Source organism: Lygodium microphyllum, chromosome 1 (genome assembly GCF_053477565.2).
Source record: "Lygodium microphyllum isolate KBCC chromosome 1, Lygodium_microphyllum_v1.1.10, whole genome shotgun sequence".
NCBI lineage: Eukaryota > Viridiplantae > Streptophyta > Polypodiopsida > Schizaeales > Lygodiaceae > Lygodium > Lygodium microphyllum.
Window position 1 is genome coordinate 181,323,459 of NC_141135.1, and position 22,487 is coordinate 181,345,945.

A 22,487-nucleotide genomic window follows, 5' to 3' on the forward strand; every position below is an offset into this window, starting at 1 on the left:
TGGCTTCTTCGAATGGCAATTTGCTGCTAAATGTCCAGGCTGGTGGCATTTATAGCATACTATTGGCTTGGCTTTGGTTACATTGTTTGCAATGGCAGGAAGTCTAGGTACATTAGGATTTAGCTGTGGAATAGGCTTGGAATTTTGATTGACATTGGTTGGTAATGCAGGTGGTTTTGCCCAATTTTTACGGAAAGATGATGAAGAGAAAAGACCTGGATTAAATCTTCTAAAATTGGAATTAAATTGCTTAGATCCATAGTTACCATTGGCTTGGAATTGCTGTGGACGTCTATCTCTACCTTGCAGCTTGTCTTCAGTATCCTGAGCTAGTGAAATGGCGTCTTCAAGAGTAGCAGGCTTGAACATGTTATCTTCAGCGTAGTAATGCCCAAGAAGTCCAGACATATACTTGCGCTTGTGTGTCGTTTCAGGTACGTCTTCAAGCATGCGCAGCTGGAGTAATGCATTCCAAAAACGCTCTATATACTAAGGAATAGGTTCACGATCCCGTTGCTGAAGAAGATCCCATTGCTTAATGGCTTTCTCATGAAATTGTGGAGGAAGGAAATTCTGCATGAACTTCTTCTTGAAATTCTCCTAGGTAGTGGGATAATCTATACTCTTGCATACTACAGTCCACCAAAGAGATGCTCTGTCCACTAAATGATTAGTGACACACTTGATTTTATCTTTTTCTGCATAGGTTTTCTCATGGAAATAGTCGTCAAACTGACTAATGAATGCTAGAACAGTTTTTCCTTCTCGTATGCCATTGAAAGTACGGAATTTGAAACTTCTTTTACTTATCTTTGATTCCTTGTGGATGGTTTGAGCTTTGAGAGTTGCCTCGATGGTATGTCGGATAAGATCTTCAAATTGAGGTTCTTCTTTGTCGGTAGACGATCTTTGTAAATTTGCCAATTGAACTTGCAATGCTTCCCTAGCCCTTCATTCTTCATCCAATTGCATCATGATTAAATCCAGCTTTTGCTCCATGGTAGACTCAGGTAGGTCGCCTTCAGCCATAAGATCATCCATATGTGGTTCCATCATCCTGCAAAACTCAAAAGACCTTTCTCACTCAAAATCAAGTTAGCGGGATGAGCGTAGCTCAAGTTCGGGAATACAAGGCTTATGTATTTTTGGGTGTGGCTTTCACAATCTTTGGAAAATCTGCATTTTATCCTTCTTTGTATGCTGAAAATGCTTCAACAAACCTGCGTATGGGTAGAGTACCTTTCCATGAATAACTTTGCAGTTCAGAGTTTCTGCGCAGGAATAGCCCTTCTATGAGTTTTAGACAGAAGTCAGTTTTGACTCCAGTTGACTTGTCTGACTTGCAGAATACCAGACTAATGTGTCTTGCAGAGTTTTTTGACTTGCAGAACTTGCTTGCTTTGTCAGACTTGCAGAACTTTGACTTGTTAGAACTTGCTGAACTTGACTGGTTTGGTGTGACCTGAAGTTAGTTATGACTTGCCAGATTGAAGAGCTTGTGTGACTATTGCCTAAATGATTAAGCTTGATGGCTTAATACAGCCAATCAGCGAAATTCGTGGGGGGGGCCATTTTGCTGCCGGTGCAAAAATCGGAGGTCTCCTCTTGTCCCAGACGTGACGAATTTTGATGATAAAGCTTTTTAAAGCTTCTAACTAAGCTTCATAACTTGTAAACTTTAGCTTTGAAGCTTAATGAGAGATATGGAAGTTACTCTTTTCTCTATACAAAACGACTTAAAGAGAGGGATGTAGGAGTGGTCCTCCGCCTTTGCAGACCGGTCCTTCGCGATCCGATGATGGAAACAGGGGTTTTTGATTGCCAGAAATCTGCCTGTATCGACCGTTCGCGACGAGATTGACTGTAGAGCCCGATCATTCCAAGAGCTCCGCCTTCGCACGAAATGGGTAACGATTGGAAACTCTTGATCTCAGCTTCGCTCTGATACCACTGGTGCACAGATCGCATGCCGTACGCTCGCGTAGTGAATGCCGGAAGGTCCCCAAGAATAATAGAACTCTACTTTTTGCACAAATTATAAGGTAAAAAGCATGAACGACAAGAGCAAGAGACCAATTGGGTGCAATCTCCCCCCATGCCTTGTGTGAGTGCTCCACAAAGCATGTATTTTATGTATTATTCATCTTCAAGCTCAAATAATAGCCCAAATTACAAAATAGCAAGCTTTTATCTTTTGAGTTTGCTTTAACACAAAATAGGAATAAAGCTAGTGGACGGTGCCCAAAGAGTCTGGCACGCCCAATACAATGTCCAAATAGAAATAACACAATCGTGCGCTCATGTGCATACAAAATAATAATAAATATCCGATGCCTCAATAAATAGGCGTGACAAAATATAGGCGTGGCGCCTATCAAAATATAATCCATAAATCGAATACTCGCTATCCTCCAATGCTTTCCTCCGCCACTGCTGCTATCTCTACACATCAACTGAAGCATTCACAATCGTTATTAAAATAATACAATTAAATCGACAAAAGTGAATACCTAGCAATCTTCAGCTACATAAATAAATCAACTGGTTAGAAATAAATCCTAACCTTAATTTATTACGAGTGTGCACTCTAAACTTATAAACGTTAATTAATTTAATATGCATTTTGCGGAATCACCCGCTATGGAATCACCCATGTACACACTAAATTAATGAAACGCCCGAAAAGGACAGGCATCCCCATCAACTTCTCGCACAAAGAATCCACTTTGTGTATGAGCCCCGGTCATCAAAGTTTACGGAATCCACCGTAAAACCTCACGGAATCCACCGTGGCATATGCCTCCTAGCATCACACCTTGAACTCAACCTTTCCCTTGGATCATCAAACCCTAACTCTTTTTTACTTTTGGTCTTCCTCTCTTGATATTGAGCTATCTTTACCGCTTCTTCAAAAGTTTTAGGATTTTTTACCTCTAATTTCTCTCTCCAATCTTCTAATTTTAACCCATTTACAAAATACATTATCTTCAACATTACTGGGGCTATCTCACCTTCTAACAATGTTAAACTCCATTGATTCCACAATCTTTCAAACTCCCTAGCAAAATCCTCAAGACACTGATCATCTTTTTAAACACAAGTTTCTATTTTTGCCCATATCTCACTTTGACTTTCTCTTTTTTTAAACCTAGATAGAAAAGCATTTTTAATGGTCTCATTGTCCAAATTTTGTCTCTTAAACTGCAGGCTTCTCTCAAAGTCAAACAACCAATTTCGTGCTTCTCCCTGCAATTGATATCTAAAAATCTAGAGTTTATCCTCAAGATTAGTCACTCTCTCTATCAAACAACACAGCTCTATTTTTTCTAAAAATATTTCGGGATCTTCACTATGATTATCATGGAACTCAAGAAAATTATCAACCATTTTTAACAATCACAAGAAATCAAAACAAACTCACATTCAAAATAACAACAATGTCAATTTCGGCGCTCCTCAGTGGGGGCACCAAAAAAGAGAAAAAAAGAGATGTTACGTGAGCGGTGATCGAGAGCAAACCTCACTCATAACCCGATAATGAGACGTTAAGGAGTGCTGGTTGGGGTAATTGACTTTGTTGGATGCACAATACAACTTGAAAAATTCAAATATTTGACAATACACCACGAAAAACAAAACAATAAAGAATTGCCTCTTGTAGCTCAAATAACTAAAACCCTAATTCGGGTAGAGCATCACACAACCACAACTGAACAAAAAAAATCCAACAATTTGAAAACAAACCAAGTGAAAAAATATTCTCGTACCTTAACAACCAAGATCCGACGCTCGACGCTTTGACATCCAAAGGCTCCGACTTTCAAATTAGCATAATAAGAGCTAACTCTAGCATGCGACCCTCCTCTCTCCTCTCTCACAAAATACAATTGTAATCAAGGGGCAAGGCCATTAACTCTCCATTCTCATCTCCTTATATAGTTTTCTATCCACACTCACACACAAATTTAGGCTTTTTGCTTTTAGATTTTAGCTTTTTCTTTTCTACTACTTTTCACTATTTTCGTTTTTTTCTGCTTTATGCCTGTTTGCAACTTGTTTGGATCATAACTTCATCATTTGAACTAGTTGTTCGGGTACTCAAAATGATTGGAACGCATTTGGTTGACAAGCCTTTGTGGGCAGAATTAAGAAAATCTGTCAAAATTGGGAAAAAATATTGATATCCATAAATCGCATCATTTTTCTCCATCTTTTATCTTGGACGACTTATTCCCTTCCTTGGCCTATTGTTATTGTAATTGCACACACTTTCACCACACATGTCCTCTTTTTCTTTAAGAAATACTCGATGACGATGTAAAACGTACGACCTTTTTTCTTTGATCCTTGAGTCTTCAAAATGAATATTCTTTGGACATGAACCCTGTTTTTTATGCAGTGTGCCCTAGTAGGAATATGCTATGAAAGAGAACTCCCTGCACAACTATACATGGTTTAGAATAATATGCAATTGATTGAATCCATGACATGCTACCATTCAAACAATGCTCACACAAAAAATATGGATGCATTGGAAGAATTGTGCCTAGCCTATCTAGATGTGCTAGTGCGTCATGCAAAATGCAAACATAGTTTCTTGATTATTTAAATCCTTATCCTTACATCTCAACTCTCTTCAAAAAGATATAATATACTCCGCTCCTCCCATCCAATTCTCACAATCGCGCAAGAAAATGATGGTCCTCAAGATATTGACCAGATAAGAACAACTCATCTCACAATTGGTGGCACCCTTCACGACCCTCTAACTCACCCAACCTCCTTACACACTCAACCAGAGGTTCCTAACTTTGTGATGAGCATCCCAAATATCATGCATGCAAGAAATGTGCATGCTCAATGATAGGTGCTCTCTCATGTGCGTGTGCATCTAAAATGTACTGCATATAGCTGCAGCGGACGTCATATCGTGCAAGTGCTCAATGATGGTGCAAAGCGTGCATAATTCCAATCCATGGCATGGAAGTATTTGATAAGAACAGGAGACGACCCCCGAGTGTGTAGTGCATCAACAAGTGCAATGTGAAGTGCTCGTGAATGCATTATCCATGTGATGTGCAAGAGTCTCGACAAGAAAACATACCTAGTTTCTCAATGTTCAGTAACTATTGACAAACACAAGCTTCATCCTCTCCAAAAAAATACCAAGCTCGACCAAGGCTATCAAGTTTCACACTCAACAAATCAAATAAAATGACAGAAACAAATCCTAGGCTAAACAAATACAAGAAATCCAACTACGAAATAACAAAACAAACAGTCACTCAAATAAGTAAGCTAGCAAAAATCAAACCTAACTACAATTTGACTAGGGGTTTTCAGTTTTCGAAAAAATGCTTGACATATTTAGCCCTCCCCCTAGTCTGCAAACATTCATTGTGCAGCAGTTGCTTTCATAAAATGATGTAACATTTATAAGCCAATCAAAAATCAAATCCAATGATCTATCGAGAATCTTCTCAATAAACACAAATGGTATATTTCTCTCAAACAACTCCTTTACAGGTAGACAAAAATCATCCATGAAATTCTCATCAAAATCCTTGAGATAGTCCTCTCCATCTAAGGAAAATATATCATTCTCCACATTCTTCAAATCCCAATCATAATCTAAATTCTTCATATCCCACCCATCCTCCCTAGGAAAAACCATGTTACTTTTAGAGTCTCTAAATAAAGATTTGACCATTTCTTTGTTGCCAATCTCAAATTCATCTGCTGATTCATCTAGATCTTCTCCTAAATATACTATGTAAGGATCTCCCAACTCAATATCCAAATCAAACACAACATCAAAAGGAGTCAACTCCGGACTCATAACACCACAAAAACTAACAAATACCACAAATGGGGTCACTCCATCATCAACAATACAAGACTCCATCAAGTCTTTCACACACAAAGAGTGGTAAACACCTTCCATATTATCCTTACAAGAAACCTCACAAGAAACTTAAGAAACTTTCACCTCTACATCATCACAAATAACATCTTCACAATACAACAATTTTGGGTCTAAAACCTCAACCAAAGACTCCTTAACTACCAAATCCCCAACTACCTCCTCATAAAACTCTTCCAACTCTATTTTCTTGATTTTAAACCTCTCTCCCCTCAAATTCTCAATTATTTTTAAAGCCTTACTCAAATTCTCTCTCACATCCTCATCAATGTCACACTCAAGATCCTCAAAACCCTAATCAAAATCATCAAAAACTTCTGGAGAATTCAAAGAAACTACAAGACTATCAAATGAAGTTTTCTCTTCAACATTGTTGCCTAAAACAACCAAACAATTATCCACACAACTATCAAGGAGTAAGAGATTAGGTCTACTCAAAACCACATCATCAGCACCACTAACAAAAGCCTCTCCAGGGATACTCAAAACATCACCAACCAACTCACAAGACTCAACTAAGTCAACAACACCAACACCAAAATCACAACATGAGTTAGATCCTAAAACCTCCCTACTCTCTTGATCAACAAACTCACAACCAAACTCACAATAAATCTCCACAAACTCATTAGGCAACAAATTCGAACTCTTAACTTCATCTTGAAAACTTACAGTTTCTAAGCCCTCCCCCTCATAGTTTTCCAAAAGACTCAAAAAATCATCCTCTATTCTCTCTTCATCTTTCAAGCAATCAGATCCATCTATACTATCACCAAAGCAAAAAAACTCACTCTCTAAATTGTCTTTACTCTCTTCAACACTGCCATCACTATAAAAACTTTCATCACACCTTTTCTAATAAAAAATATCAAAAATTTCTTGACTCTCATCCTCTCCCAAAGAACATGAGAACTCTTAGTCCTTAAAACAATTTGGTCTCTCATTTTCTTCTTTACAACTCAAATCCAACTCTAGCTCATCTTTATAGTCCTCAATCTCCAAAGTATCATCAGTCGATCCCTCTTCTTTAGTTAAATCACTAATCACTGACTTAGAAGTATCCATGGTCCATGGGTATGAATTCATACTCCTAGACTCTTCACTCCAATCAGTCAAACAAGTAATTTTCTCCTCAACCACCCTAGGGAGTTTCTCCTCATATACTTTAATTGATTTCTCACAAGTCAACTCATCTCTCCTAAATAGAGAATATAGTATACCTCTCTCAGGATAGGCATAACTAACTCTCTTCTCCTCAAAAACTTTTCTCTCAACTCGCCTTGAACTCAACCTTTCTCTTGGTTCATCAAACCCTAACTCTTTTTTTCTTTTGGTCTTCCTCTCTTGATATTGAGCTATCTTCACTACTTCCTCAAAAGTCTTAGGGTTTTTTACCTCTAATTTCACTCTCCAATCTTCTAATATCAACCCATTTACAAAATACATTATCTTCAACATAACTGGGGCTATCTCACCTTCTAACAATGTTAAACTCCATCGATTCCACAATCTTTCAAACTCCCTTATAAATTCCTCAACACATTGATCATCTTTTTGAACACAAGTTTCTATTTTTGCCAATATTTCACATTGACTTTCTCTTTTTTTAAACCTAGATAGAAATGCATTTTTAATAGTCTCATAGTCCAATTTCTGTCTCTTGAATTTAAAGCTTCTCTCAAAGTCAAGCAACCAATTTCGTGCTTCTCCCTGCAATTGATACCTAAGAATATGGAGTTTAGCCTCAGGATTGGTCACTCTCCCTATCAAACAACATAGCTCTATTTTTTCTAAAAATCTTTTGGGATCTTCAATATGATTACCATGGGACTCAGGAAAATCATTAGCCATTTTCAACACTCATAAGAAATCAAAACAAACTCATATTCAAAACAACAACAATGTTGATTTCAGCACTCCTCAACGGGGGCACCAAAAAAGAGATGTTACGTGAGCGGTGATCGAGAGCAAGCCTCACTCACAACCTGATAAAGAGACGTTAAGGAGTGCCGATTGGGGTAATTGACTTTGTTGGATGCACAATACAACTTGAAAAATTCAAATATTTGACAATACACCACGAAAAACAAAACAATAAAGAATTGCCTCTTGTAGCTCAAATAACTAAAACCCTAATTTGGGTAGAGCATCACCCAACCACAACTCAACAAAAAAAATCCAACAATTTGAAAACAAACTAAATGAAAAAATATTCTCGTACCTTAACAATCATGATTTGATGCTCGGTGCTTCGACATCCAAAGGCTCCGACTTTCAAATTAGCATGATAAGAGCTCGCTCTAGCATGTGACCCTCCTCTCTCCTCTCTCACAAAATACAATTGTAATCAAGGGGGAAGGCCCTTAACTCTCCATTCTCATCTCCTAATATAGTTTTCTATCCACACTCACACACAAATTTAGGCTTTTTGCTTTCAGCTTTTAGCTTTTGCTTTTCTACTACTTTTCATTATTTTTGTTTTTTTCTGCTTTATGCATGTTTGCAACTTGTTTGGATCATAACTTCATCATTTGAACTCCGAATATAGTCATTTGGGTACTCAAAATGATTGGAACACATCTGGGCAACAAGACAATGAGAGTAGAATTACAAAAATTTGTCAAAATTGGACAAAAATATTGATATTCGTAAATCGCATCATTTTTCTCCATCTTTTATCTTGGACGACTGGTGTGCAGATCGGTCGCAGATAGCTCACGTGGTGAATCCCGGAAGGTCCCCAAGAACAAAGAACTCTACCTTTTTGCACAAAAAACCATGTATTAGCATGCACAACAAGAGGCAAGAGACAAATTGGGTTCAATCTCCCCCATGCCTTGTGTGAGTGCTTCACAAAGCATGTATTTAATGTATATTTTCAATCTTCATGCTCAATAATAGCCCAATTACAAAAATATGACAAGCTTTTAGCTTTTGAGTTTGCTTTCTACAAAAATAGGAAAATAAAGCTAATGGACGGTGCCCATAGAGTCTGGCACACCCAATCTCAATGTCCAAATAGAAATAACATATCCGGGTGCATAAGCGCGTACAAAATAATAATCGATAATCAATGTCTCAATAGACATAACAAAATATAGGCGTGGCGCCTATCAAAATATAGTCCAAATGTTGAATACCCGCTAAACTCCAATGCTTTCCTCCGCCACTGCTGCTATCTCTACACATCAACTGAAGCATTCACAATCGTTAGTAAAATAATACAATTAAACCGACAAAAGTGAATACCTAGCAGTCTTCAGCTACATAAATAAATCAAATGGTTAGAAATAAATCCTAACCTTAATTTATTACGAGTGCGCACTCTAAACTCATAAACGTTTATTAATTTAATATGCATTTTGCGGAATCACCCGCTATGGAATCACCCATGTACACACTAAATTAATGAAACGCCCGAAAAGGACAGGCGTCCCCATCAACTTCTCGCACAAAGAATCCTCTTTGTGTATGAGCCCTGGTCATCTAAGTTTACGGAATCCACCGTAAAACCTCACGGAATCCACCGTGGCACGGAATCCACCGTGGAATATGCCTCCTGGCATCATACCCCCGGGGTGGGATAGCAATTGACCTCAATTGCTATTAGCTCAATGTGGAGCTAACAGAGTGGGGAAAGCATTTAAGTCTCTAGCGTGCATCCATTGTGCTTCCTCTACAGGATGGTTCTTAAATTTTACTAGATATCTAGAATACCTTCGGCCAGTTCTAGTGGTCATGTAGTCAGTGTCTATGATGGTTTCTGGTTCAAGTATTTCAGTCTCTTCTTCTAGTAAAGGTGGGTTTTCGTAAACAGGGTGGATAGGTAATTGGCCTCTAAATGGTCTCAATAAACTTATGTGAAATGTATTATGAATTTTCCAATGAGATGGCAATTCTAACTTGAAGGCATTATAATTAATCTTATGAATAATTCTAAATGGTCCATAGAATCTAGGAGCTAATTTGACAACTGGATATCTATCTACACTTTGCAGTCTACGCTTTTCTATTCTAAGCCAAACATAATCATCAACTTTGAAATTCATAGCTTGTCTTTTCTTGTTGGCTTGTTTGGTATATGATTGTTGGGCTTTAGCAATCATATCCTTAACCTCATAAAAAATACTATTATGCATAGTAGCAATATCATCAGCACTCTGAATTCTATTAGACAAAGATGCAATAGGTGTAGATAATCTATGTCCATAAATGACTTCAAAAGGTGCTTTCTTTGTAGATGTGTGCGGCGTATTGTTGTATGCAAACTGTAATAAATGTAAATGAGTATCCCATGTCTGAGGTTTAGAGATAGTGTATGCATGTAAAAGATCTAAAATAGTGCTATTTGTGGCTTCTGTTTGTCCATTTGTTTCTGGATGAAATGCAGATGAGAAATCAATCTTTGTGCCTAGATTGGCAAACAGTGTAATCCAAAAATTATTACAAAATCTAGAATCTCGATCTGAAATAATCACTTTTGGCAATCCATGGTTAGTAAAAACAGTTTTCAGAAATAACTGTGCTGCTTGTGATGCTGTTAAAGTTTTCTTACATGCAATGAAATATGCTTGCTTACTAAATCTATCTACAATTGTCCAAATCATGTCATGGTTAGATTTAGTATTTGGTAAACCAGTAATGAAATCCATAGATATATGTTCCCAAGGTTTAGATGAAATAGACAAAGGCATTAATAATCCATACGGTTTACCATGATGTCTCTTTATTCTTTGACAAATCAAACATTCAGAAACGAAATTAGATACATCTGCATCCATATGCGGCCAATAAAAATCTTCAGTTAACATGCGTAATGTAGATATGATACCTCTATGACCTTGATATGGGGGACAATGAATTTCATTCAAAACAAAAGATCAGAATGGAATAGTAACACACAGTCTCTTTTCAAAGAACATAAATCCATCATTATATGATAATGAATCAACAGGAATGAAATTATTTTGAACTAATTTTTGCCAATCAGAATGAAAAGTAATATCTTGGTGATATGTGTCTTTCATAGCAATCAAAGAATCAAAAGATATGATGGAAATATTATGAATTGCAGGTCTTCTACTCAATGCATCAGCAACTACATTTTCTTTTCCAGGTTGGTATTGAATGATAGGATGAAAACTTTGAATGAAGGAAGCCCATTTGATATGACGGTCAGAAATTTGGGGTTGGCTAAGTAGATGTCTAATGCTTTGCTGGTCAGTCTTTATCATGAATTCTGAACCCATTAAATAATGCTTCCATTGTTTTAATGCTTGTACAACTGCTAACAGTTCCTTGTCATAAGTGGAATATTTGAGCTCAGAGGGTTTCAGCTTAGAACTAGAATATGCTATTGGATGATTGTCTTGCATTAATACGGCTCCTATTCCTGATCCGCTAGCATCGGTCACAACTAGAAAGAATGGTCTATTAAAGTCAGGCAATTGTAAAATAGGGGCATTAGTTAATGCACGTTTTAGTAAGTCAAAGGATTTCTGCTGAGTTTCAGTCCATTGATAAACAATTCCTTTCTTAAGAAGTTTGGTTAATGGTAAAGCAAGTAATGAGAAATTACGTACAAACTTCCTATAAAAACTAGCAAGACCAAGGAATGAGCATAATTCGTGTACATTTTTAGGAACAGGCCAATGCAATATTGCATTAATTTTCTTAGGATCAACTTTAATTCCTTCTTTTGATACAATATGACCTAAATATTCTATTTCTGTCTTAAAGAATTCACTCTTTTCAGGATTTGCAAACAATTGATTTTCTTTCAGTAATTGAAAAACTAATGATAAATGCTCATAATGCTCTTTTTCACTTTGACTGAACACTAAAATATCATCAAAGAAAACAATTACACAATATTGATATTTCAGAAAAATACGGTTCATCATTCTACTGAAAGTAGCAGGTGCATTAGTTAATCCGAATGGCATGACTAAGAATTCGTAATGGCCAAACTGTGTTCTGAATGCAGTCTTAAATATGTCAGATCTATCTAGCCTCACCTGATGATATCCAGACTTAAGGTCGATTTTACTAAATATAGAAGATCCTTGCAGTTTGTCCATAAGGTCATCAACTCTAGGTATAGGATACATATTCTTAACAGTGATCTTATTTAATGCTCGGTAGTCAATACACATACGATAGGTATTATTCTTTTTCTTGACTAGGAGTACAGGTGCACCGAATGGGGAACTGCTAGGTCGAATTAGGCCTCTATTTAGTAATTCTTCAACTTGAATCTGGATTTCTTTTTGCTCTATTTGATTGTGCCTATATGGTGCTTTGCAAGGTGGTTGTGTGCCGGGTATTAGATGAATCTTATGGTCTTCTGGACGTGAAGGTGGTAAACCTGGTGATAGGTCTTCTGCAAAACAGTCCTTAAAATATGCAAGAAATTCCTTATGCCTAGGGTGTATATGATTTTCCTTTGCGTGCAGTTCATTCACCCAAATGAGATATGATTTAGTATTCTTGCGTAGTGCACGTTTTGCTTGAGTATGCGAAAGCAGTGGAAAAATATGAGATGCATGCATACCATATAATGTAATAGATTTTCCTTGAAAATTAATATTCATTGTGTGCGTAGAATAATCTATATTTGGATTATGCTAGTGTCTCCATGGCATTCCTAGAATAATGTCGCTTGATTGTAATGGGACAACTAAGAAATTTCTTCTTTCAATATATGAACCAATTTGAATTTCTAAATCTTGTACTTCTTGTGTGCCATTGTACCTAGTGCCTAAAAATGCAGCTTTTATGTGATAATGCATAGGTACAGTATGCAATTTCAATTCCTTTACCAATTTTGCTGAAATAAAGTCATGGGTACTACCGTCATCATGCAATATAGTTCTTTCTTTTCCATGCACCATACATTTCATAGTCAACAATGAATGTGGAGTAGGCATACCTGGTAAAGTGTCGGAAGTAGTAGTAATATCATCCTCTTCTTCAGTGAAATCCAGCATATCCTCATGCTCGTCTTCGTCCATGGCTCCAAGGTAATTGATATGTGCTGGTGCCTTCTTTGAATGACAATTTACTGCGAGATGCCCTGGCTGGTGATACTTATAGCATACTATTGGCTTGGCTTTGGTCACATTATTTGCAATGGCTGGAAGTCTGGGTACATTTGGATTTGCTTGTGGAATAGGCTTAGAATTTGGATTGACAGTGGATGGTAATGCAGGTGGTTTAGGCCAATTCTTGCGGAAAGATGGTGATGAGAAACGACCTGGATTAAACCTTCTAAAATTGGAATTGAATTGTTTAGATCCATAATTACCATTGGCTTGGAATGGCTGTGGTCGTCGATCTCTTCCGCGTAACTTATCTTCAGTGTCGTGAGCTAAGGAGATGGCGTCTTCAAGGGTAGCAGGCTTGAACATGTTCACTTCATCGTAGTAATGTCCAAGAAGTCCAGACATATACTTCCGCTTATGTGTCGTCTTTGGTACGTCTTCAAGCATGCGTAGCTGTAGGAGTGCATTCCAAAAACGCTCTGTATACTGTGGAATAGGCTCACGATCTCGCTGTTGAAGTAAATCCCATTGTTTGATAGCCTTCTCATGAAATTGCGGTGGAAGGAAATTCTGCATGAACTTCTTCTTGAAATCTTCCCAAGTAGCAGGACATTCTATGCTCTTGCGGACTACAGTCCACCAAAGTGATGTTCTCTCTATCAGATGATTAGTAACACACTTGATTTTATCTTTTTCGGGATAAGTTTCCTCATGGAAATAGTCATCAAACTGGCTAATGAATGATAAAACTGTCTTTCCTTCTCTTATGCCATTAAAAGTGCGAAACTTGAAACTTCGTTTACTTATCTTGGATTCCTTGCGAATGGTTTGTGCTTCAAGAGTGGCGTCGATGGTACGTCGAATCAAATCTTCAGCTTGAGGCTCTTCTTTATCGATGGACGCTCTTTGTAGTTTTGTCAATTGCGCTTGCAATGCTTGCCTAGCTCTTCGCTCTTCTTCCAATTGTAGCATGATTAGATCCAGCTTTTGTTCCATGGTAGGCTCAGGTAGATCGTCTTCAGCCATAGGATCATCTATATGTGGGGTAGTCATCCTGTAAAACTCAACAAACCTTTCTCTCTCAAAATCAGGTTAGCGGGATGAGCGTAGCTCAAATTTGGGGTTACAAGGCTATGTATTTTTGGGTATTTCTTTGTATATTTTCTGAAAATCTGCAATATTTCTGTATCCGTTTGCTGAAAGTACTTCAACGAACTTGTAGATAGGTAGAACAGCTTGCTGCGAACAACTTTCCAGTTCAGAGTTTTTGCATACGAACAAGTCTTCTAGGAGTTTTAAGCACTAGTCAATTCTAATTTAGTCTGACTTGCAGAGTTGCAGACTTAGCAGACTTGCAGAGTTGTTGACTTGCTGAACTTAGGCCGACTTGCAGAACTTGCAGAACTTGATTATACCTGACTTGTAGAACTTGACTTTGGCAACGCATGACCTGGAGTTTATGGACTTGTTTGCCTTAACTGACTTGCAAAAAGCTTAATGGTTTAAGCTTAGTAGCTTAGGCTTTTAATGGAGGAGGAATCGTCAGAAAACGACGCAAATCGTGGAGGACAAGAGTATGAATTTGATGCCGTCGCGGAAATTTCGGACCCACTCATACAGCTCGTGATGAAGTTTTTGAAGTATTAAGCTTTTCTCCTAAAGCTTAACTCAAGCTTAAACTTGAGATAGAAAAGAAATATGAAATTTTCCTCACTGTTTGTCCACGACTTGTTGATGGAGATGAATGCGTGGTCCTCCGCCTGCAGATCCTGGTCCTTCTCGATCTGACAGTGGAAACAGGGGTGTTTGATCGCCAGAAGTCTGCCTGTATCGACGGTTCGCGACAAGATTGACTGTAGAGCCCGTTAGTTCCTGGAGCTCCGCCTTCGCCCGAGATTGGTAGCGATTGGAAGCTCTTGATCTCTGCTCCGCTCTGATACCACTGGTACGCAGATCGGTCGCAGATAGCTCACATGGTGAATCCCGGAAGGTCCCCAAGAACAAAGAACTCTACCTTTTTGCACAAAAAACCATGTAAAAGCATGCACGACAAGATGCAAGAGACAAATTGGGTTCAATCTCCCCCATGCCTTGTGTGAGCGCTTCACAAAGCATGTATTTAATGTATATTTTCAATCTTCATGCTCAATAATAGCCCAATTACAAAAATATGACAAGCTTTTAGCTTTTGAGTTTGCTTTCTACAAAAATAGGAAAATAAAGCTAATGGACAGTGCCCATAGAGTCTGGCACGCCCAATCTCAATGTCCAAATAGAAATAACATATCCGGGCGCATAAGCGCATACAAAATAATAATCGATAATCAATGTCTCAATAGACATAACAAAATATAGGCGTGGCGCCTATCAAAATATAGTCAAAATGTCGTATAGCCGCTAGACTCCAATGCTTTCCTCCGCCACTGCTGCTATCTCTACACATCAACTGAAGCATTCACAATCGTTAGTAAAATAATACAATTAAACCGACAAAAGTGAATACCTAGCAGTCTTCAGCTACATAAATAAATCAAATGGTTAGAAATAAATCCTAACCTTAATTTATTACGAAATCCACCATAAAACCTCACGGAATCCACCGTGGCACGGAATCCACCGTGGAATATGCCTCTTGGCATCAACGACTTATTCCCTTCCTTGGCCTATTGTGATTGTAATTGCACACACTTTCACCACACATGTCCTCTTTTTCTTTAAGAAATACACAATGACAATGTAAAACATACGACCTTTTTCCTTTGATCCTTGAGTCTTCAAAATGAATATTCTTTGGACATGAACTTGTTTTTTATGCAGTGTGCCCTAGCAGAAATATGCTATGAAAGAGAACTCCGTGCACAACCATACATGATTTAGAATAATATGCAATTGATCGAATCCATGACATGCTACCATTCAAACAATGCTTACACAAAAAATATGGATGCATTGGAAGAACTGTGCCTAGCCTATCTAGATGTGCTAGTGTGTCATGCAAAATGCAAACACAGTTCCTTGATTATTTAATTCCTTATCATTACATCTCAAATCTCTTCAAAAAGATATGATATACTCTGCTCATCCCATCCAATTGTCACAATCTCTCAATAAAATGATGGTCCTCAAGATGTTGACCAGATAAGAACAACCCATCTCATAATTGGTGGCGTCCTACACGACCCTCTAACTCACCCAACCTCCTTACACACTCAACCAGAGGTTCCTAACTTTGTGATGAGCATCCCAAATATCGTGCGTGCAAGAAATGTGTGTGCTCAATGACAGGTGCTCTCTCATGTGCGTGTGCATCTAAAATGTACTGCATATAGCTGCAGTGGACCTCATGCCGTGCAAGTGCTCAATGATGGTGCAAAGCGTGCATAATTGATAAGAACAGGAGACGACCCCCGAGTGTAGTGCATCAACAAGTGCAATGTGGAGTGCTCGTGAATCCATTATCCATGTGATGTGCAAGAGTCTCGACAAGAAAACATACCTAGTTTCTCAATGTTCAGTAGCTATTGACAAACACAAGCTTCATCCTGTCCAAAAAAATACCAAGCTCGACCAAGGCTATCAAGTTTCACACTCAAAAAATCAAACAAACTGACAGAAGTAAATCCTAGGCTAAACAAACACAAGAAATCCAACTACGAAATCACAAAACAAACTGTCACTCAAATAAGTAAGCTAGCAAAAATCAAACCTAACTACAATTTGACTAGGGGTTTTCAGTTTTCGAAAAAATGCTTGACAACGTAACTAAACTAAGTCCCAATGGACTCGTTGAAGTAAGCTCAACTACATTAATCGAAAGCTCTACTGAAATTCAAAATAGCTAAGTAGGTCAAGTGAGTCCCATGGAATAAAACCAAATGCCAAATAAGAAATGCAAGCTTAGAACATCAAGTACATGGCCTCCAAGATCTCAAATACATCAAGTGTAGAGCCAAGAGCATAAAGCCAAATAGAATCTTTAAGCTTGTAAGTGAATGATCACTATAGCAACTAATTAAATCTCCAAGGCATGTAACCAAGATTAAATATGAAACTCAAGGCATTCCATAAGAATATTTGAGTGCATGACATCAATGTCATACATCCACTAAAGTACCCAAATATCATCAAATGGCAATAGGCATAGACTTTCATAATCAAATAGCTTGCTTTGACAGTATATAGTAAGTATATCCTATACAATAGTTAGCATAGGTCTATCTTGAATACAAAAACAACATGTCTGTCATCAATGCAATGAATAATAGGTCTTTCCTACAACACAACGAATAGCATGTCTATTCTTCATAGAGTAAATAGTGCTTTGTCTTACGGAGTAAATAGAAAACATGTCTATCCTGCAAGGAGTAAACAACATGTATGCTATATATTATAGCAAATGACAGAAAGTAGGTAGTCAAATCAATACCTGAAGCCAAAGATCCAATACTGGGAGTGTCCGATATGAGTGCCAAGGTAGCCAAGGGTGTTAGAGAGCTCAACAAGAGGTCAACTTGATAAAAAATGGGGCCATCAGTAGCAACAAGCACAAATCATGTTGCTCCTACTACTAGGATATTGCTGTTGTAGCTAGAGTAAATGTGGTGCAAGAAATCTCAGGGGGAGCTCAATGAATAACTTGAAGAAGGTCTGATCAAACGAGAAGAAAAAGACCATGAAATGCATATCTTGCAAGCAAAATCCATGGCTACTATGAATGAATGGGCTATAAATATTCAAACCAGGCTGAGCAATAGTGCGTGAAGCTCCTCAATATGAGCTCTAATACCACTTGAAGGGAGAAGCCTGAGTGAGAGCATGAGCAAACAGAAGCAATGAATGAGTGAGCCATGGTGGATGGAGTAACCCTCCAACACTAGTGGCATCCCACTTGGGAAGAACAAGAACTCTCGAATAATCATAAAAGCAATCCCATCTAGGAAAAATTCTCACGTAAACTTCCCAATTTTTTTAATAAAAGTGTTGTACTTCCCATTTACATGGCATTGATCCAAAAAGTGAAAGTTCGAAGTAAGTTGAAAGAAAATGGTATTCTAGTCAGGGTTTAGCTACAAGAGATAGTAGTCTTTTTTATGACTATTACTGAGCAAAGAAAGACATTCTGGACTTCTCTACATGATTTGACATATGTAGCCCCTATATCTCTAAGAGTGTCAACATTTTTAAACATTCCAACTTAATCCCTTGTGTGACAAACTAGTTTCCATGGAATATCTACACATTACAAGTCGATTGGGACAAAGCAATATGATGATTGATGTCACTAGATACGTCTTATACCTTACCTATGATAAATAACTTCTTGATGTCCATGCTTCATTACACATTACAAGTCAATTGAAACAAAGTAATATGATGATTGATGTCACTAGATATGTCTTCTACCTTACCTATGATCCATAACTTCTTGATGGCCATGCTTCATTGCAATACAATCTTGATTCTTATGAATGGTTTATTCCAAGGATGAGAAATAGTAGTAGAAAGTATTAGAGTTGAGACTCTACATCCTACAATTGAAGCTACTAATGTCCCCACTATCTCAACCCACCAGTCATACCAAGTTGAGTTAACTAACTCCTCGAACCCTTCAGAGATATCTATCTAGACTCATCTCCAAACTATCCCTACTAAATTTGATCCTCCTTCTAGCCTCCAACCTTTGATGTTATGTCAACCACTAAGTAGTATGGTTACTCATTTAGTAAAAACTTACAACTCCTCTCCGAAGTAGAATGGCTATTCTAATTTGATGACATATTCACCACTTATGCTAAGCTTTTTTCCATGATTCATTTTGGAATTACTTAACAATGAGATGATTCAAGTTGCATCCAAATGGCATTCCATTTGGGAAGAGAGTGAGCACCTCTACTAAAAACATCTCTTGATTGAAGATGAATATGCTAAGACTCTCCCTAAGAAAAAATTGTAGTTATGTTGACTTATTCCTTCTTATGCTTCTATTATCTAAACCACCAATTAGTTAATATTTGATGAGCTTAAGAAAAATTGCCATTCCTCGAGTTCATTATTGTAAAAGTGGTTTTCTCATTGAGTTTAGGTCACTTGTTATGGCAATTGTTTTATGACATTGACTAAGAAATGATGTATAATCAATATACTTCAATTTGACCCAAGTTACTATGAGACCACTTCATTATCCTCAATCCTCCTAGCTCAGAATTCGGACGTTGTTGTGCTCCTGCACATCCAAGGTGTGGAATCCACCAAAAAGTTTGTGTGTGTGACATTTGTTACTTTGTGCATACTTAGTCGTCGTGTTTGCATTTTGTTTTGCGTGGGTTGGAGATCAAACCTCATTGTGTAGTAGATGATTTGATATTCACCCAAAAGCACACCTACAGCCCCCATGGAGCTGGGCAGCATAATGATGAACATGAGAGTACATTAACATGATTCATTTCAAATGAAAGCCATTGTGACAATAAGGTTTGTAAAAGATGCCAAGGAGCATATGGATGTCCAAGGCTCCAGGTTAATTGTTATGTGGAAGGAGATGTTGGAATGTCATAGGGCTCAACGAGATGTTACCTTGGAGAGGCACACACTTGAAAACTTAGTGGCAAGAAATGAAGCTAGTGAAGCGCACAAGAAGGCAACGATCGAATTAGAACATGAACTTGAGAAGTGGCAACATTACTTTCAACGATGGATTGAAAGTCAGAAGGAATATATTGAGACTTTACATGAATGGTATGCGCTATGCCATAATGGACCAAAAGGACGAAAGCCAAATGAGGATGATGCTACTGAGAAAAGCCAAGTTTGTATTCTACTTGAAACTTGGCATAGCAAGCTTAATAATCTTGACATGCAGGAGAGTGCTGTTGACAGTATTCATAACTTCTCAACAGTGGTGCACTCTCTTGAAACTGAATAGTCATTGGAGTTGGACCTCAAGAAAGAGGCTGAAAGATCTGCAAGAGACCTTCATCACAAGACAGTCCTCCTGAAGAAGTTGGAAAGAAAATATGTGGAGAGTGAAGATGAAACTAACAAGGCTGCTCGGACTGACTCGAAATTGAAAGTGACCCTACTAGGTAAGAGACATGAGGTTGACAGACCTAGAGCCACTACTGAGGATGACAAGAATAGGCATCGAAGGGCAGTGCAGAGCCCCAAAGAGGCAACCCTTAACAAGCTTAGAGAAAATCTTCCAACGGTTTTTGATTCCATAGCAATGTTTGCTGAGCAAGCTGCAAGAGGGTATTTGTTGTTGGACAATTCTGTCAAAGATGGTGGTGACACACAAACAGATTTGGAGGATTAAGAGGAGAATTGTTAAGCTTTCTTAGATTGTCTTACACTATTTCTAGGTGCTCATTTGGGAGTCAGCTTTCTCGGCTTCCTTTGAGGGGCTGCAAGTTATTTTTTGCTTTGGTGCTGATCTCTGCTTTTTGGAGGGAGTCATGATGTGGATGGAGTCTAGAAATATCTGAGTTAAGGCTATGGCTAGATGCTGCTTTTGCTACAAGCATCAATGCCAGAGTTGTTGTTGTCATCAATCCTGGAAATACAACAAGAAAATCAGACAGTGTGTTCACAGGTCATTGGAGTCATAACAGGTCTGCAACCTGTAAATCTATTATAGACAGTGTGTTCACAGGTCATTGGAGTCATAACAGGTCTGCAACCTATAAATCTATTACAGAGATCAAAAGCTTGCCTTAAGCTTTGGCTGTTGATATGTTTCATGAAATACAAGGTTCAATTGTACAGCTTAATCTGGGGACTTTAGAGAGTGGAGAACGTGTTGTGGAGGTTGCCACTGCAAGCTAATTTGGCTTTCTATTCGTCTTTAGTTATTGGCAGAAATAAAAACAGAGACTTGACATCATATTCTCATCTTGCTTATTCGCTTGATTGGTTTTCTATCTTGGAATTTCTCAAGGACCTCTGTGGTCGTAGTTTGCTTTCGAAAACCCTTCGACATCTTTTGTGAACCCGACGTGAAAGTGTTGCATTTAAAAAAAATTCAGGATGGGAGTTTCTTCAGCATCAATTTCAGCCCCTTCTACGATTTCTGCTTTGTCCTCTACTTCAACTCCATCATCGACTTCTGCTTCAAGTACTTCTACGGATGATTTAAAGTAGATTTTGCACAATATGTCTATGTATATGCAACTTCAAAATCAACAAACACAATTGTATATGCAACAGCAACAACAATTACATCAACAACAGTTGTCTCAACAAAGCCAACTATATTCGGAGCAAGAGAATGCAATCAGCACGACTAAGGCAATCGAAGCAGTTGAAAATGAAAAGAAGCTATTTCATATCCATAATGTATCGGCTTATTTGAAGACATATGAGATTAAGATGGGATTTTTTGGAGTACCGACAGGACCTATGAGTAAATATTTTCTTCGCCTTGTCACACCCACCTTGAGGGTAAAAGTGACTGATCTTTTCCTTCAAAATTCGCATTGGCAAGATTTTAAGAAGGCCCTGAAAGAGGAGTATTTTCTTGAGGACTTTGGGATGGCTACACAGCGGTCATTCCGAGAGTGGGTCTACATGCCAAAAAAAGGTCTAGCTGCTTCAGAATTAATACGAGAATTTGAAGAGAGGTATAGTCAACTTGATGGTATTGAACAAAGAGCATTGGATGTTGAGAAAGTTGAGTTTTTCTTGCAAGCTACAGATCCTGCTCTTCAGGAAGAATTAGGAGAGCTTCTTGAGGATCACACGAAGCCTATGGGTCTTAAAACAGATTGGCAAGATGCCCAGGATGCGGTCTCGACTTTGACCAAGCGGCGGATATGGAAGACCCGCCTATAGAATGGATCTATGACACCGACGCCGTCTTTTGCTCCTATGTCTGCTTCTACCCTTGTCATTCCTTCTCTTCCTTAACCAGTTACTTGGCCTATGCCAGTGCCTACTATTTCTAATCCTCCTGTTCCTCCTATTCCAAGACCGATGCCGACTCCTTCTGCTCCAAAATCATCCGCTCCTTTGGTTTCTTCCTCTCTTGATGACATAATCAAAGGCATAATGGATTTGACACTAGAGTCACTTAAAGCAAAATTCGTGGAAAATTTAAAAGACAGTTTGACTCGACCGTGCCTACTATCTCTTCTAGTGCTCCTAGTGCACCTAGGAGTGCTCGTAGTGCACCTAGGAGTGCTCATAGTGCACCTAGGAGAGATCGAAGATGTATTTGGTGTGATAGTACTAACCATCAGCATTGCAGGGATTGCGAATCTTTTCAAGACTCAAGGAGGAAGAATTTGGTATTTTGGGGAGAAGATGGTAAGATCTGGTTGAACTGAAACAAGAGCTCCGCTTCGTACCAATTTTGGGAAAGGCGGAATGAAGAAATTAGTAGATGACATGGATGCATGTACTTCTCATGTGGCAGCTAGAGGAGATGCTTCTGCATATGGAATCCAGATTGAGAAAGGTTTAGAGAGTCAGTCAGCATTATGGACCTATGCTATAGAGACGGCAAACAAGGGGAAAATCCAGCAGAC

General features: G+C 38.3%; 1 protein-coding gene across 1 annotated transcript; it reads left to right on the top strand.

The window, feature by feature from the left end:
- The first annotated feature begins 19,414 nt into the window (after positions 1-19,414).
- Positions 19,415-20,278, top strand: LOC148042050 (protein ALTERED PHOSPHATE STARVATION RESPONSE 1-like). Its single transcript, XM_087661529.1, has 2 exons — positions 19,415-19,771; positions 19,889-20,278. Exons 1-2 carry the CDS (start codon positions 19,415-19,417, stop codon positions 20,276-20,278), a joined length of 747 nt encoding a protein of 248 aa, XP_087517655.1.
- Positions 20,279-22,487: the final 2,209 nt, after the last annotated feature.

What these genes read in the sequence shown, in the direction of transcription:
- LOC148042050 (XM_087661529.1), top strand. Translation starts at nt 19,415, where the DNA reads ATGAAAGCCATTGTGACAATAAGGTTTGTAAAAGATGCCAAGGAGCAT. An exon ending in ATGCTACTGAGAAAAGCCAA is followed by an intron (nt 19,772 to 19,888) that starts GTTTGTATTCTA and finishes GAAACTGAATAG; the next exon opens with TCATTGGAGTTGGACCTCAA.